The sequence below is a fragment of the Globicephala melas genome, chromosome 8, assembly GCF_963455315.2.
Source record: "Globicephala melas chromosome 8, mGloMel1.2, whole genome shotgun sequence".
NCBI lineage: Eukaryota > Metazoa > Chordata > Mammalia > Artiodactyla > Delphinidae > Globicephala > Globicephala melas.
Genome location: NC_083321.1, coordinates 5,967,147 through 5,984,326, shown reverse-complemented (window position 1 = coordinate 5,984,326; position 17,180 = coordinate 5,967,147). Strand labels below are relative to the sequence as shown.

General features: G+C 44.7%; 2 protein-coding genes across 10 annotated transcripts in view; both read right to left on the bottom strand.

Annotated features, from left to right (window-relative positions):
* Positions 1–302: 302 nt before the first annotated feature.
* On the bottom strand, positions 303–10,665 carry LOC115840479 (RNA-binding protein 4B). Of its 5 annotated transcripts, none has more exons than XR_009564758.1 (4): positions 10,213–10,342; positions 9,417–9,840; positions 1,596–4,143; positions 303–986 (listed from the first exon to the last, which is right to left on the bottom strand). XR_009564758.1 is itself a non-coding variant. In XM_030833462.2 (4 exons), the coding sequence occupies exons 1-3, from the start codon at positions 10,228–10,230 to the stop codon at positions 3,476–3,478; spliced, it is 1,110 nt and encodes a 369-aa protein (XP_030689322.1). In that variant the 5' UTR covers positions 10,231–10,342; the 3' UTR covers positions 303–1,817; positions 3,467–3,475. The 5 variants fall into 5 exon arrangements, 4 of the variants coding, with proteins under 4 accessions (XP_030689322.1, XP_030689323.1, XP_060158866.1 ...); XM_030833462.2 differs by having other exon boundaries at positions 303–1,817; positions 3,467–4,143; XM_030833463.2 differs by having other exon boundaries at positions 303–905; positions 3,467–4,143.
* A 5,591-nt stretch (positions 10,666–16,256) lies between these two features.
* SPTBN2 (spectrin beta, non-erythrocytic 2) overlaps positions 16,257–17,180 on the bottom strand; it is a 38,640-nt gene continuing 37,716 nt past the window's right edge. For all 5 annotated transcript variants that reach the window (XM_070046087.1, XM_060302879.1, XM_060302880.1 and 2 more), the window contains one exon: positions 16,257–17,099. In XM_070046087.1, coding sequence (XP_069902188.1) covers positions 16,866–17,099 — 234 coding nt within the window. In that variant the 3' untranslated portion in view covers positions 16,257–16,865. The remainder of the gene's footprint in view (positions 17,100–17,180) is intronic.

Here is a 17,180-nt window from a genome sequence, read left to right as displayed (position 1 = left end):
TGTGGGGCTTACTTCTATCACTACTAACCTGGGTTCGCTGGCCTATAAAAGGGGAAAAGCAGCTCTGGTTATTTAGAGAGAAGCAGCTGACTACCAGGTATAGCATATTTATCAGTGTCTCAAGATGCTGGCTCACTTATCTCCACTTATTGCTGCAGCCATACTACTTATCTCACTAAATCCTTCCTTGTACATCTAAATTTCAGATATCTATTCTGTCACTGAAGTTTGTGGTTTGAGCACAATTGAAAAAGAACCAGAAGATATGGGTGGTAAATAACAGTCACACAAATACAAAAAGATACTTAAGTGTTAGAAACGTTTATTTGTCAAAATATTAAAAAAAAAAGGGGGGGAGAAGTGGAGTAAAACAAGGCTAAATTTCAGCTAATGCTGTACCATGATCACAGGTCAGACATAAAAAAACAAAACAAACAAAACAACAACCACCAAAACCCCAATGGTCCTAGCAGTTTCAGAAGATTAGCTTCAATGTTAGAGTCCAGAGCTAACAGAGAAGAGTAAAAGGCTGCTTGCCACTACATGGTCATTTTAAAGGGAAAGGAGATGTTGCAGGTAGACAGGGAGAAGGGTTCAACTCCTAAGGAAAGCAAGATAAGAGGGATTCCACTGTACAGGAAAAAGGGGATGCCAGCATAATCCTTACCTAGGGCTGCTCAGAGGCTGAGAACATAAGGAATAGAGTGAAAGGCTACAGAGACTAGTATCAGGAGGAAAGAAAAGTCAACTTAGAAGAATTAAATTAAGAAAGAAAACATAGTTGGTCACAAACTCCTTTGTTTACTGAAACATGAAGCAATGGAAACATCCCGGCAAAGGGGACCGCGCGGAGCAAGTTCTCATATATGACCGCAGCCCGAGGGTTCAGTCCGCAATTATCCTACCTGAAAGAGAGCACAACACAAGAGGCTTACACAATGCCTGGAGAGCAGCTTGGCTCCGAGTACAAGGGCCCCGGTCCCGTCCTGTATTCCAGGGGGAAAGAAAAGAACAGAACAAAACAAATCCAAGTCAGACCAGATCAAACTTACAACTCATATAATTACCTAGGAGTCTTCTATGGCTATATATAGGAGTTTACTTTTAGCTATATATAGAACAAGAAGCAGTCTATCTGGAAGACTGCTGTGTTGGTGATAAACATATCTTTCTCACTTTCTCACCAATCTTTTAGGCAAGACTACTTCTGTGATACAAGGCTACTGTCGCTGCAACAAAGGGCATACAGATACTATCAAGAACCATAATTTATCCAGAACAATCAGAAGATGCCAAGGTCTCAAATATGGCCAACTGCAGTCTTCTAAATTTGTCTCATTTTTAATCTTTCATAGTGAACAAATTTTCAGAAATGGGTATCACAATCACAAAGGGTATCAAGGAGTGGTTCATTCATCCTCCAACATATCTGCATATCACACTGTCACAGACTTAGAGCCATAATTCCAGTAGTTCCTTTAATTGACCAAATCTCCCTTACCAAATCAAAAGAAGAAATCCTAAATTCTCTAATTCTTCCACTGATGATGGAACTCCAGACACCAATGGCTGGGGGAAAAAAAAAGTTAACTCACACCAAGTTCCTCTACTTATTACAGACAAAGGGCCAAATCTTGGTCTTGATCTGTGCCAATCGACTTCAAAAGTTGTGACGTTCTTGAATCAGTTCTGCTAGGGTGAGACCCGAATTTGGATCCCCAACAGTTCTGGAGTATTTCATCCTGGCAGCCTCATTAACATCAGGCTCCTGGGACTGCAACCAACTCAAGGTTATTCAGTCCATTTGAGGTTCACACCTGGAAGGTAAGTTTCTTTAAAAGTCATCACTAAAAAGAGGTTAGTTGAACAACCACTGCTCGCAGTCAAAAACCACTTAAAAAATACCTTAGCAATACCCTTTAAAGACCACAATATACACTAATTTAATATTTAACTTTGGAACATATCTGAGAGAAATATAAGTTATCCGATAGAAGATACCACCTTACTTTAGAGGCATATCCTACTTCATGGCAGATCCAGCAGCAATAAAAGTAAAAAAAGTAAAATGGCAAACTACACTAGTTGTAAGATTGTCCTCTTCATGCACATGAACACACACTACACAGCGGTCTCAGAGGATCCGTCTTGTCATGGTCATATAGGACATAACTTATCACAGGTTCGCATCATATTTGCTTCCCACTACATAAAAGGGCAAATTCCTGTCACTTGGTTTTCTTCTACACATATACCAAAAGGGTACTCAGGAACCCTGAAAACTCAGTGGTAACTCAGTTTAACTTTGCTACGAGGCCTCCAGTTCTACTGATGGTCAATTTCAAGGTACAAGGAAAACTATGAGAATAGAAAGTTATAATGCAGTTTCCACTCAGATGAAGAGATTTATCAATCTCTAGATACTCCTAGTTATTCTTGACATTCAAACATCTTTGCTATACATTTTCTGAAGTAGGAAAAATTGCAAGGTTACCATCAATGGGACTTACACACATCAGAAAATTACCTGTTTTATCTAGCTCCTTAAATGTTCCTCTCAAACAAAAAAAAAAAAAAAAAAAAAAATTGCTGGAAGAAATGTTAAGTGTCAGGCTCTAAATGACAGCATCATAAGCCATGCAGAAATACGGCTTAAGTGCCCACACAGAACACGATGCTCTGGATTACTAACAAGGAAGGGACTCGATGGGACAATGGCATCAAAACGTTCTGCTTTCAGGCAAGTATCCTGGAACTAAACACCTAGAATTTAGAGGATTTTATTTGGCTTATAGATATGTTAGAAGAGTTTCCTCTGATAAAGGCTCATGACCGAAGTAGTAGTTTTATTAGCAAATTGGATGTCTGAAGTTACAGCTTAAATTCTCACTGGTGACATTCATTATTAACTCCTGAACCTGTACTCTTCAGCGTACACTACAGTGACTTTTGTGGTGGAAAGAGAAAGTGGTTTTGGACTCAGGCACGCCTGAGTTTGAATTCTGGCTCTACCTCTCAATTACCAGGTGACTTTAGGCAAAGGACTTAACCCCTCTGAGCCTTAGTTCCCTTCTCCATAAAAGAAAATATCTTAAAGGCCAGCTGTATAATTAAATGATATAATGTACAAAGAGGGCACTCAACAAATGTTAGTTCTCTTAACTATGTCTCTGTAACCCAGATCTGCTTACACTTGATTAAAGAAAAACATTCTCACTAACAAACTGAGTTGCTGTTGTTCTCTCAGAAGGAACAAGTTGGTTGGTTGGAGTTGTAAACTAAAACCTCGACAGGCCAAATGAACCCCTGGCCTAAGTTAGAGAAATACTTAAGACTAACATGCAATTTATACCTTTTGGATACTGTCCTGACAGCAAACGGATGGCTTTAGCCTCCTCTATGTGGCACAGGTCTCCCTCCTGGGGAACTAAATGGAATCTCTTAACCACACCCACCCCACTCTCACCTCCAGTTTTTAAAAGGCTGAGTACCGTGCTCGGTCCACATACTGCTCCCGCTCATACCGGGCCATGTCATACAGAGAATTCCGTGCAGCTGCTGATGCCTGAGACAGCTCACTCTCTGGCCCATAACCGTAGCCCTCTCCAACTGTGGGGAGCACAGCTGCAGCACGACGCAGGGGGCTCCTGTCCCTTCCATAATAGGAGGAAGTGGTGGCAGCGGCAGCAGCCATAGCAGCTGAGGTGGCAGCAGCGCCTGAGTTTGGCAACAGGTGTCTGTCGTAGGGATCAACAGAAGTGGAGTTGAGGTGACTGGTCACAGCTGTGCTCTGGACTTGAGGCAGATGGGACATGGTCTGCTCTGCGTAGTTGTACGCGGAAGCTGCTGCTGCTGCTGCCACTGCCTCGTAAGAACGGACTCGGTAACGCTTATAGTAGTCGAGCGCTCCATACGCATCGTTGTAATACATGGATTCCCCGTAGCCCATGGTGTAAGGTGTGCGCACTGCTCCATACTGTTCGTTATACTGCTCGGTAAAGTCCGCCACACGACCCGTACGATCTACTGGACACTCTTTGGACCAGTGCCCCTCTTTCCCACACCGATAGCAGCCACTCTGGTCTCCCATCCCAGGGGCAGTCCGAAGCCGGCTGGTAGACAACTGCACGTGCATTCGTTTGCCTTGAGGAAATAGACGTAAGAAGATTTATTATAACTCATTGACATTCTTCATCCTCCCCAAAATGAAAGTGAACTAGTTGGCAAAAGACATGCAAACATACGCACACTCCTGCAACCCTATTTCAGCAATCCCCTCCCAAAGAAGTTGAAGTTTTAACAGACGAGAGCTAGAAAATTTAAGTTCTCAGAAACCAGTCAATACTCTACTTACACCAGTAGATTGGGATTCCCTCCTACTTCCGTCTCCACAACTTTCTTCTCCAACACAGAAATTGAGAAAGTTTCCACTTTTCACTACTAAGACTATTATTAATTCTAACCATTCAAAACCTGACAGTTTTTCCAAATCAAATATCCAACAAAACCTCAGTTATGCCAGAGGAAAGCATCCTACCTCTCAATGATTTACTCAGGGCCACATAAGGCCTGAGCATTTACTGTAGCTTAAAAACCACAGCAGGGCTTCCCTGGTGGCACAGTGGTTGAGAGTCCACCTGCCGATGCACGGGACAGGGGTTCGTGCCCCGGTCCGGGAAGGTCCCACATGCCGCGGAGCGGCTGGGTCCGTGAGCCATGGCCACTGAGCCTGCGTGTCCGGAGCCTATGCTCCTCAACGGGAGAGGCCACAACAGGGAGAGGCCCGCGTACCGCAAAAACAATACAAACAAACAAAAAAACCCCAGTAATATGCTGTCCATCTTGTTTCCTCCAGCCATTTTTGCAGGTGTCACCAGAAGGCTATGTTGGGTACACAAATCATACCTGGCTCATCATCTGCTTCAACTCTAGTACCTCTAAGAGTTTGTTATAAGACCCTCCACATTTCAATCCCACCTCCACTTTTTTCAGCAAGGGTGAACCCATGCCTACTGTGGAAAAGAAAACTACTTGACCTAGGCCTGTCAACAGCTAGAATTAGATCTTGAAGCAGTACTGGTTTCTTAGGGACAGTGTGCTTCCATGTAATGGAATGATCGCCATTTCATCCTACTATGTAGTTTACAATTCTTTATAGGGGATTATCTACTTGTTAGAAAAATGCAGCATTTGCCTAAAGGCTTCTGGGCACCCATACAAACAAGCCACATCCATACTTCCAGAAAATGACCAGAACGAGGAACAGCTAAGAGAAGAAACAATCTTTGCCCTGGCCGTGTGTACCATCAAGCCCAGGGACCCTTACTAATGAAAGCATCCAAGGTCTTTAAAAGCAGTTTGAGAAAGGCATATTCTTGGCAGCATTTAGTGCCAAACTGCCTAAGACTTTGGAGACAAGTCAATGCTTTACAAATTGTAGCCAAAAGGCAGCCAGTACAGACGTAGAGAACATCACTCTAAAGGGCGGCTCAGAACAAATCCCCCCTCCACGATCAGTAAGTTGCTCTCTCTTTAACAGACCTTGTTCTGGATGCAGCTATGCGATAGGAGGCCTCGTGCTCCACCATCCTGTTGGAAACAGCCCGATTCAGGACGGCAGCCAGAACAGCGCCATGCACTGACCCTGAGAGGGGAGCGGGTTAGTGCAGTAATATCACTTTAGTCAAACTCAGTTCTGCCCAATGTCCAACATTCCTACCACCCCAGTTTCTAGCAGTTGCCGCCTCAAACTTAAAACCCTTTCTTTAGCAGAAACAAAGGTGCTCAGGTTTTTACTTCCAGCTGCTAGTAGAGAGGCAGCATCCACCATCAACACTGATACCATCAACAGACACCAAATGGCAATAATTCTCTGAAAGCAGCAGTTAGCCATCCCAGTATTTTCAGAGATTTAGATACTCCCATTCTTAGAAGTTATTATGGGCCAAATGCTAACTGTGCTTAGAACAGAAACACACGGATTTTTGCCCCAATTTATATCCCAAATGTAGAATTCCCTATAATTTAGACTGGAGGATTACAAGTTAACTTGGCTTTCAAACATGCACGGTGACATTAATCTGTGTGAAAGACACAAACTGTGCTCCAATTCTGAAGTCAGTGTAACAATGCCAATCTAAAAAACAGCCAATCCAGAGAACTAGAGGTACACTTTTAAGGAAAATATTTAACTTGCTCCTTTATAGATTATGGGTCCATTTTTTTTGAGAAATAAAACCCAGGTTTTTTTGCCCCCACTTTGATGTTTCTATTAATACATCCAGTCTTCACCACTGATTTAGAGCGGAACTCAGAAGTTTATAAACATCTGTGGCAAAATCTACCTCTGTAGTAGCTGTGAAAAGGATTCAGGTAAAAAAATTTTTTACCTAGAACTAAAAGATCTGCAACAGAAGTGACAGGTTTTTTTTTCCACATAATCTTTCCAGAGGTTGTAACTAGGCTTTTAATTTAAATCCCCTAAAGCAGCGGTTCCCAACCTTTTTGGCACCAGGGACCTTTTTTGTGGAAGACAGTTTTTCCAAAGACCAGGGTGATGGGTGGGGAGGGGTTTGGATGATTCAAGCGCATTGCATTTATTGTGCACTTTATTTCTGTTATTATTACATCAGCTCCACCTCCGATCATCAGGCATTAGAGCCCGGGGGGGGGGCCTGCCCTAAAGTTCTTATAATTGAAATATACTGTGCTTCTCTATTACCTGAAGGATCCAGGCCAAAGAAAATTGAAAGAAGATTAAATTCTACCACTCTACTACACTTTGGCTTTGGAGAGGCCAAAAGCTTAAAGATTTTCTGAGATCTCCAAAACATTACTGAGATGTGTTGCCAACATTTCCCAGAAAACCAGCCCCCACAAAAGTGTTTTGTTTTGAAACAAAGAGGAGGGCAACTTGGGGTCCTCATTGCTGAGCTCCTATCAAGGGATATAGCTGATATACAACTGTACTCCAATTTAATGCTTGTTTATATATTGGGGGAAAAACGAAACATCTGAACTCTTACATATCATTCCCAATTCAGCTGCCTGAGTTTTTACTTGGGAATAGCTTCTTTAGGGTCTTCCGATGCAAACTTGTTTGCTAACTCAATAGTGGTTCAGTTCACTGCTGCCGGTGGAGAGGAAACATCCTGAAAGACCCAGGTAAACTCAGATTATGCTGCTTTCTTTCAGAAGTCATACAATGAGGAAGCCTATGGAAGCCATTAACAAATACAGGTTCAAAAGATGCCCAAAATGGCACTCTTAAGAGGCCCCCTTCATTAGGAGATGACTGAAAAGCTTTATGGAAAAATGTGACAAATTGGTATTTAGATTGTATTTTCTGTAAAACTGCAACTTATTATCCAATGCTAAACTTTCTCTTTTGTCATCTGGAAAAAAAACAGAGCTGGTTATAAAACTGTCTGTACGTACGTACCGTACGCCGTTGAGTGCTTTTTCCAGGGGCCCAGGCTAAGAACATGAAAAACCAAATAAAGGATCCTTTTCTTCCAATAAAGACATTAAAAAAAAAAATCTCATGGATCATCGCGTTACTCAGATATCCGCTTCCTGAAGTAATTAAACTCACTATATTAAAACAAACATTCGTTTCAAGCCTACTCCCCCCAGTTAACCGATTTCCATATACTTATTTTGGCCCCTACCCTTTTATTCAATTGCATATTAAATAGGCAAGAACATGCAGTATTATACCAGAATACCTCTGCACTTTGTACCTGAGTTTAATTGCACTTTTTACATTTTGCTTGTTACTTGTCAAGAGAGAACCCCCATTTCCCCAACACTGTCCATTTACGATCCCCTCCCTCATCAAATGAAAATAATTAAGAATATTTTTAAAGCTGTCTGAAGTGCAACAGCTAATAATGAAAGCCAACTATTACATTTTAAGTAAGTTTCTAACCGTAACAGAAACACTCATTGTTGCAATCACCACTCACCTTTCATCATACAGTGCTTTTACTGTTAGAACACTTTCACATCTTATTACCTCATTCTAGCCTCACTACCATCCTGTGAAGGAGGTATGGCAGGGATCATTAATTCTATTTTATAAGTGGGGAGAATGAAGCGTTGAGAGGTTAAAACACTTGTCCAAAGTCATACGACAAGTTCACGGTAGAAAGTATCTACAACTTTTGCCCTGTGCTTTAAAGAGTAGCTACAGGCCAAGACAACACTGGCTGAGGCCAGAGATGTCTGACGCACCATTTGTAATCTACTATTTGCAAACTTTCTTACCCTTTTCTGGTCAATTTTTCCTCTTCTCCATCTCTTTTCTGTTTTCTAGGTTTAGTAGAGGACCCTTAAGTACTTATTAACGACCCTTTTAGTGGCACTCAGAGAAAAAATGGTCTTAATTTATGAACCTGAAAAGCGGCTATAAACGTGCGGTCCAAGATGATAGGGTCAACAAAAAACTTGAAGAACAGCGCTGTACAACAGAACTTTCTGTGACGATGGAAATGTTCCATACCTGCACTAACACACTAACCACTAGCCTCATACGACTTCTGAGTGCTTGAAATGTGTGCAGCACAACTGAGAAACTGAATTTTAAAATTTATTTAATTTCAATTTAATAGCCACATGTGGCTAGTGGCCACCATATTAGCACAGTCCTAGAGAGTCTTCAGTCAACCTCTTGTGGTATTAATGACAACATATGTATGTTTATTAATGACGTAAGTAATTCGATACAACACCCTTACTGGAATCTCCTCAGAAGCAGGACCATCATTCCCATTCAACCTAATATTTTTAGAAATTTCCTTTTTTCCCCTTAGGGTTAAATAGTAGTAGGTGGAGCAGAATAGTCCATGGCATGGCTTTTGGCTCTGCTTGTATAGTTCAGACCGAACAAACCTGAGTATTCAAAGGATACTCCCCCAAATCCAGATTCACCACCCAGATTTATAATATAGGGATTCTTCGAGATGTCTTCATTGTTCTTTCCCACAGCCCATCACCCAAGGCAGTGAAGAGTATAAACCCTAAGCACTGAAACTCTCAAAAGGCTTCCTTGTCATAACAGAAAAAGCAGGTAACCCACAGACCTTTATCCTCCCTTCTCCCATGAGATACTCATTTGCCCAGGCAGATTAAACTTCCAACAGCACCCAAATGAATGATGGCCTGCAGGATAAAGTAACCCACCGTTTGCAATTCTACAAAGTTGCTGAGGAACATCTCGGCAAATCTGGAAAGGAGAAGTGTTTGCTTCTCCAAGAGTAAGCTGTGCTTAAGCGTGGTAAACACAATCTTTCTATCATTTCCGGCTAAAACGGAATGGAAGAAACCACCCTGCCAGCCCCACAGTCCTGTGTTCTTGCCTCTGTCTAGAGCTAAACCCCACTCAGTTTTGCCACCCAGGCCCCAGAGCAGTTCACCTTGAAACTCTGTGTTGTCAAGGCCCCTGATGGCCTCCACTGCATCCTCTGCCCGCTCCATGTGTACGAAAGCATAATCTTTCACGATGTCACATTCGATGACTGGACCATACTCCTCAAACTTGGCCCGGAGCTCTTGGTTGGTACAAGTAGGACTGATGTTGCCTACATGCAACTTGGTTGAAGCTTTGCTCTTATTCTTGCTGGCTTCCACGTTGATGTTCACCCCGTGCAGCTTGTAGTGGTGCAGGTTGCGTATGGCATCCTCGGCCGCCGTCTTGTCCTCTATGTGCACAAAGCCGTAGTTCTTAATGATGTCACACTCCAGCACCTTCCCATACTGCTCGAAGAGTGAGCGGATCTCCTGCTCTGTGGCCTCCCGGGGCAGGTTTCCAATGAACAGCTTCACCATCCTGACAAGAGCCTGGAAAAGAAGAAAGGAGATTTCCAAAAGTTAGGGGTGGAGGGAAAAATTTCAGTGCATTGCATTTTGGATTAATCCTCCAAAGTTCTTGGCACCATCAAGATCTTCACAGAGACGTTCATTATGTTTTCAACAGCGGGAGGAAAGGTTTACTCTTAAGGAGTAGTGTGAGTTGTGTGTGACACGCGAACAGGTCGAGTGTCAGCAGGCAGTGCACAGCCCATCACCTCCGTTAAATGAGGCGCATTTTAGGTAACAGGGTTAGCTGAAAATACTCTTTGGGGGGCAGGTAAGAGAAGAGTCCAAGCAGGGGGCAAGAGGCATATATCTTCCTGTCCCTGGTAACAAGGTTTTGGAGGGAAATCTGTGTACCTCTCTTCCGTGCCGCATCACCTTTCAAGATACTCTAAGAATTAAAAGGCCCCCTTTGCCCCAACCTGGGACACCCACGCCCCAGCGGCCCAACTCCAGTTCCTTCGCCCCAACAAAGACTCGACCCGACCTCTGCCCCGCCCCCTCCGGAAACCCGGCCCCGCCTCCTCCCGGTGTCTTCCCCGGACCTCCCGCAGCAAGAGGAGAAACCCTAACCCTGGGCCAACCCCGTCAGCCAGGGTCCGGCCCGGCCCTCTCTCAGGCTCCCCACACACCCACAAGAACCCCTCGCACCTCCGGGTGGCGGCGACGGCGGCGGCGGCTCCCGCGTCAGAGAGAACCCTACAAAATGGCGACAGCCGCTCAAGCCTCAGCGTGACCGGGCCCTTTCTCGCGCGCCAGCTCACGCACGCGCGAGTGCGCGCTGCCCCGCCTCACCCTCGCGGGAGCCGGACGACCAATCCCGCGGCCGCATACAAATGGCTGCCCTGGGCTCTGCTCCCAGTCGCCCCAATACGGGGGCGGGGCCAGCTGGTGACGGTACTGCGGACGGAGGTCAGCCCGCCCCCTGGCCTGACTAGCCAATCACCACCTTGGAAGGTGGGCGGTCGTCGCTCAAGCGTCGGAAGGTTTCTGGACGCAACCACTGACTTGGTGAAATCAGAAGCCCGGGAGAATCACTAAGCATCACAATGGATCGTGCTGCTGGGCCATGTGGGGGAGCGGGGGTGGGGGAGGAAGGCGGCTGCAGATGACAAAGGGTTATCTCACTGGGCCCCCTAAAAGGGGGTTTTCTTAGCGCCTGCCAGCCTCTATGGCAGTTTGGGACAACATTTTAGAAATAGAGGCGCGCCACATTTTAAGCCAACCTAGTCTTTTTTGGTAGAGCTTTTATACATAATTTTAAAATTTTAAATTGCAAACACGTTATGCATTGGTGAGGAAAAGGAGAACCAAAGATGGCAGAGCTGAGATGGCTCTAAGAGGCATTCTATCCTAGCTGCACTTAATCAGTCAAGTTTTGTCACATATACATGAAGGCTGGTTTTCTCTCCCTAGCTAGAGAATTAAGCTCTAATTCTGTGTCCTTCACAGTTCCTGATCCGTGGTGAGCACACCAAAGGAGGCCCAGAGAGGTTTCTTGTTTTGGGGGTAGGCCAGGTCTCCGTGTCCACACCAAGCTGCTGGAGGACTGGGCAACTGAGTCCCTGAGCACTTTCCGGCTTTCAAAATTCAGCTGTGGTCCAAGGGCACCTCCTGGTGGTAAAAAGGAAGATACTGAGTTGGATTACTCTCTGTCACCTTTGAACAAAGAATAGAAGTTTATGGAGATTGATGGACTGAGCTTATCTCCAAGTAGAGCATGCCAGGGTGGTTGTCAATCATCATTACTCCTTGGTATGCTTTCTGATGCTGTTAGGCACAAATTCTGCAGGCTGACCTCTTCCTCTCCAACTACTTTGTTATGTTTCTTTCACTGAATTCTTTGTTTCCCAGCAATTTCAGAAGAGGCACTGTCCTTCCAATTCTGATAACAATCATGCTTGTCTCCCACCTAATTCTATTTACCTCTCCCCTTTCCTTCTCCTCTTGGTCGTTTCCACTTTCTCTCTACACTCAGACTTTTAAAACATGTATAGGGACCTCCTTGCCCATATCTGAAATAGCTTTCACTCATCTTCACTGTTATGGTTTTTTTTTTTTTTTTTGGTATGCGGGCCTCTCCCGTTGTGGAGCACAGGCTCTGGACACGCAGGCCCAGCGGCCATGGCTCACGGGCCCAGCCGCTCTGCAGCATGTGGGATCTTCCTGGACTGGGGCGCAAAGCCGTGTTCCCTGCATCGGCAGGCGGACTCTCAACCACTGCACCACCAGGGAAGCCCACTGTTGTGGTTTTTTAAGTTGGGTTTCTTCCCTGTGTTCCAGGACAGACTTCCACAAATAGAGTCTGAACCTGCTGTCGCCCACCTTCGTGCACTGTGTTTCGGGTTCTGTCCTCCTCTCCAATGCCCCAAGTTTTCTGAGGTCACCAAAACTAATGTCCTTTTAACAGTTTTCACCCTTCTAAAATTTTCATTCATTCACCATCCTTTTCTCCTGTGTTTTTATGCTGTTTCTCCTCATAGCTCTGACTATACCATTACATCTCCTTCCCCCCATCTATTTCCCTGTTCTTATCTATTCCCTGTTACCTCCCTTCCCCTTCCCTCATAGGCAACCAGTAAATGAGTTTAGTGTGTATTACTTTGTTTGTTTGTGTTCTTGCAAGACATGTCTTTTTTTAATTGAAGTATATTTTTTTAAATGTCTTGCAAGACATGTCTTTTTTTAAAATTGATTTACAATGTTGTGTTAGTTTCTGGTATACGGCAAAGTGATTCAGTTTTATATATACGTATATTATTTTTCGTATTCTTTTCCATTATAGGTTATTACAGGATATTGAATATAGTTCCCTGTGCTATACAGTAGAACCTTGCTGTTTATCTATTTTATATACAGTAGTTTGCATCTGCTAATCCCAAACTCCTAATTTATCCCTCCCCCACCTTCCCCTTTGGTAACCGTAAGTTTGTTTTCTACAAGACATGTCTTTTTAGTGCACATTTACTTTTTCCCTTTAATTTAAAGTTTTATTGTGGAAAATTACAAAAAGGCACAAATAGAGAATATTATGCACTCCTGTGGACCCCTTACTCAGCATTGACAGTTATCAGCATTTTGCTGATCTTATTTTGTGTAGCCCCTCTACTTTTTGTGTGGGTGGGTGGGTGGGCTGGAGTTTTTTAAGGCAAATCCCAGACATAATGTCATTCGCCTGTAAGATTTTCACTAACTGCCTCTAAAGCATCAGCTCTATGCTATGCTAATTTCATCTAATATTTATATTTAAAATTTTCCTAGATTGTCCCAAGTATCCCTTTTTACATTTGGTTTCTCCTAATATGGATATAGACAAAGCCCGCCCATTGTTCATTTGGGTTAATTAATTTTGCAAATGTTTATGTAAATTGTGTTGTATAGCTCACCGTTTCTCTTTTCACTAAGCACTAAGTTACCGTGTGGTGTCTAACTATTGAGTAATACTCCACAGTGTGCAGCCACCATGTTTTGCCTATCCTTATCCCAGCATAGGACACTCAGGTTGCCTCCCAACTCCTTAGTGTTGCTATAAACAAGGTTGCAGTGGACATCCTTATGTTAATTCTGAGCGCCCTAATGGTTTGGTGTGAGAATTTGAGGGGAGATAAGCCCAGGGGTGGGATTGCTGGGTTGCTGGGTCATAGGGTATACTTGGAACTAACTTGTCCAAGTAGTGCCAGGTTGTCCTCTGGAAACCAGTCTACCCTCCCACCTGAGGGGCCCTGCATCTCAGTGTCTCTGCCAATGTTTGCCATTATCCAGTTGTCTAATTTTGGGCAGTATAATAGGTATAAAGTGGTATATCATTGTTGCTTTAATTTGCATTTCTCTGATTACTAATGATTCTAAGCATCTCTTATTTCTCTGAAGTGTGGGAGGTTGACTCTTCTGTAACTTCCCTATTCGTATCTTTTCCCCATGTTTCTTGTCAGGTTACAGTCTCCTTTTTGTTTGCAGGATTTTCTTGTATGTTCTAGATATTAATCTCTTATTGGTTTCAAATATCTTCTCTCATTCCACCAAATTATTAACTTTGTCCATGGAGTCCTTCCTTCACTGAACAGAAATCCTTACTGTATTTTTTTTTTTTTTTTTTTTGCGGTACGTGGGCCTCTCACTGTTGTGGCCTCTCCTGTTGCGGGGCACAGCCTCCGGACGTGCAGGCTCAGTGGCCATGGCTCACAGGCCCAGCCGCTCCGTGGCATGTGGGATCTTCCCGGACCGGGGCACGAACCCGTGTCCCCTACATCGGCAGGTGGACTCTCAACCACTGTGCCACCAGGGAAGCCCGAAATCCTTAATTTTTTTATGTGATCAACTTAATCAATTTTTGTCTTAAAGTTTGTGCTTTTGAAGTTTTGTATAAAATGTCCTTTTCCATCCCCCTGAGTCACAAATATATTCTCCTACATTTTCTTCTATTAACATTAATGTTTTTACCTTTCACATTTAGGTCTGTAGTCCGTTTAGAGCAGTGCTGTCCAAACAGAAATATAATGTGAACAACATATACAAAATTTTCTGGTAAACACATTTAAGAAATAAAAGGAAACAGTTGAAATTAAATTTAATATTTTCAAAATCCAATATAGCTAAACTATCTCAACATATAATCAGTATAAAAATTATTGAGATGTTTTAAATTCTTTTTTCTCCTCTTCAGTCTTCAAACTCCGGAAAACATTTTACACTTACAGCACATCTCAATTTGGACTAGCCACATATCAAGTGGCTAGTAGCCGCGTATGGCCTGTGGCTACCACACCAGATAGCACAGATCTAGAGTTCACCCTTGGAGGTGGGGTTAGGTAAGAACGCAAACATTTTTCTCTAAATAATTAATCCATTTTTATCTGTCCCTATTTCCCCATTGATTTGTGGAAGCCGCATTATTGTATTTTTGTGCTCTAATCTGCCTCATATCCGTCACTCCGTTCCATTCTGTCATCTTTCCTGGAACTTTCCCTGTCTTCCACTCATTCCTGAAGGTGTCTCCCAAGACTTGCTTCCTGACCTTATGCTTATGCTTATCCTCTTCTATGTCCTGTCCTTAAGGATTCCTGGACTCAGGTAGCTTCAGCTACCATGTGTTCATAAATGCTCAAACCATATTTTTATTACGTCTCCATTCACAATGTCTGACCGCATTCTGCAGGACTGCTTCACTTGGCTGCCCTATTTACAAGTTAAAATGATAACTCCTCCATTGGTTCCTCACGCCCATATACGTTTCCTTCTAAAATCTCCAGTTATTGCTTTCTCTCCCAACCCACAGGCTTGTCACCAAGGAGGACGAATACCCAGATTCCCTGGGCACGCCGCAATGCGTGATTTTCTCTTCCTTCGTACGGTGGAGATGTTACAGTTATACCTGAAGAACAAAAGAAGGTGTCTGTGTAGTGCTGATGTATTACTCCATTTACTCCCACGACAGATTATTCCAGTTACATTATCCACATGTTTACTTTGGCATACTGAATCTGCTCTTCTTAAGAGAAAGGGATAATTATTCTGTGTACTATCTGGTCTACCACAACTCATGTTTGGAAATGTTCTGGGCCTGCACACACCTGACCCTGTCTTTGTCACGGCTGATGACAGTCAGGGTCTGCTCAGCCAGGGCCCTTGGCCGATTATGCTAAAGATGGGGCTGCTTTCCTGGAAAGACCTCTGAGCCCCAAAAAGAAATGGTTGTTTGTATATGGGAAGCAGTGAAAGAACAAAGCTTTTCCTATAGGAGGCCACCAAGGCAAATACTATTGCCCTGAAACCTCCAGTTGCCGAGCCAGAGACAAGAGGGAAAGCCCCCTGCTCCTTTTTTTTATACTTCACTGGATCTAAAATACATTCTCCTGTGTTTTCGTTTACACACTTAGGATGTATCTCGTGGCTTCCCAGGGTGATCTCATTCTATTGGTCAGTGGATTGGGAACCTGTTACTTATCTGATCCCTGTCTGAACTCCCTCGATCCCCTGTTGGGGTCCTCTCTATTGAGACAGAAGGTGGGGGTCAGTAATCACCACCTACATGCTCCAGTCTCCGCTGTCAGGCTGAGCAGTGGCTGAGACTAGGCTGTCTTCCATTTTTGAAAACAGTTGAGAGAATCACGAGTGAAGAAAGTTGTGCACCAGGGAAGCAGTCATTCACTGCCTCCATACTGCTTGTTAATATCATGGTGAACGTCTTTGGTCTGAAAAGAGGTTTGACATTGGTCATCCGAGCAAAGAGGAGGTCATTGTCATGGGGAAATGAGGAGACTCACAGGATAATGTGGTTCTTGGCGGGATGCTGGGGGCAGAGCGGGAAACCTGACACACAGGAGACCAGGGCCAGAAGGAAGAACAGGGGCATGGGCAGAGAGGCTTGTGGTCAGGAAAGCAAAGACACCCAGAGGCAGTAAGAGAAGCTGAGCTGTTTAATCACCTCCGTGGCCAGACTCAAGGCCATGGTTGCCCCTGAACAACTCACACCCGGAAGCTGTTGAGAGTTGCTGGAGATGGAGGGGCTGCTTGAGTCAGAGGATGAGGGAGGATGGGAAGGGGGAGCTTCGGCGTCTCTGACCTGTCATCTGGCAATCTTGCCCCCAGGTCCTGCTTCAGCTCTGAGAGGTTCCTGGCTGGTCCCCAGGGGCAAGGACTGGATGGCGTGCCCTAGCTGTGGCGGGAGAATGACCCCGAGGCAGGGGCAGCCATTCCCCATGTGGCCTATGGAGAGGGTGCTGTGCTGTGGTGGGGATAGAGGCGTAAGGCTAGGGGAGGAGGGAAGAAGGGGGGGAGTGGAATTGGGGGTTGCCTGGGCCCCACCACCAGTCTGGAATTAAATAGCAGAAGAGAAGGGTTGCCCTTGGGGACACTGACTTGTCTCCAGAGACAGTTCCTGGTGATGGGTTGACCTTGGCAACAGACCCTAGCAGCAGGCAGTTGTCCTGACAAGAGGGTGGTCCCTGTCGACGGTCCCTGGCAGTTTCCTGGACAGAGGGAGGCAGCTGGCCTGGGAGTCTCGCCCCCAACTACTTGTTCTTCTTGAAGAAGCTGAAGCGCTTTTCTCGCTCTCGTTCTCTGCCATCCTTGCCGCGAAGTACGACAGGTCCCTCCGCCCCGACCGGTGATACCGGGGGCATGGTCATGGCCCGGGTCATGCCCCGGGTGGCAGTGGGCACCGCTGGCTCTTCAGGCTCTCCAGAGGCCGAGGACGCAGTGGCAATGGCTGCATTCACCACCCTCAACCACGAGCTCATCTCTGCCTGCAGTGGGGCGCGGAAAGACAACTGGTCAGCTTGGAGGATGCTATGTTTGGGTGGCTGGCTCGCCCACAGTGGGGAAGT

Excerpts from the sequence above, each read along its gene's own strand:
- LOC115840479 (XM_060302882.1), bottom strand. Across the intron at positions 4,144-9,416 it reads TGACAACACAGAGTTTCAAG|GCAAACGAATGCACGTGCAG; the intron begins GTGAACTGCTCT and ends TATTTCCTCAAG.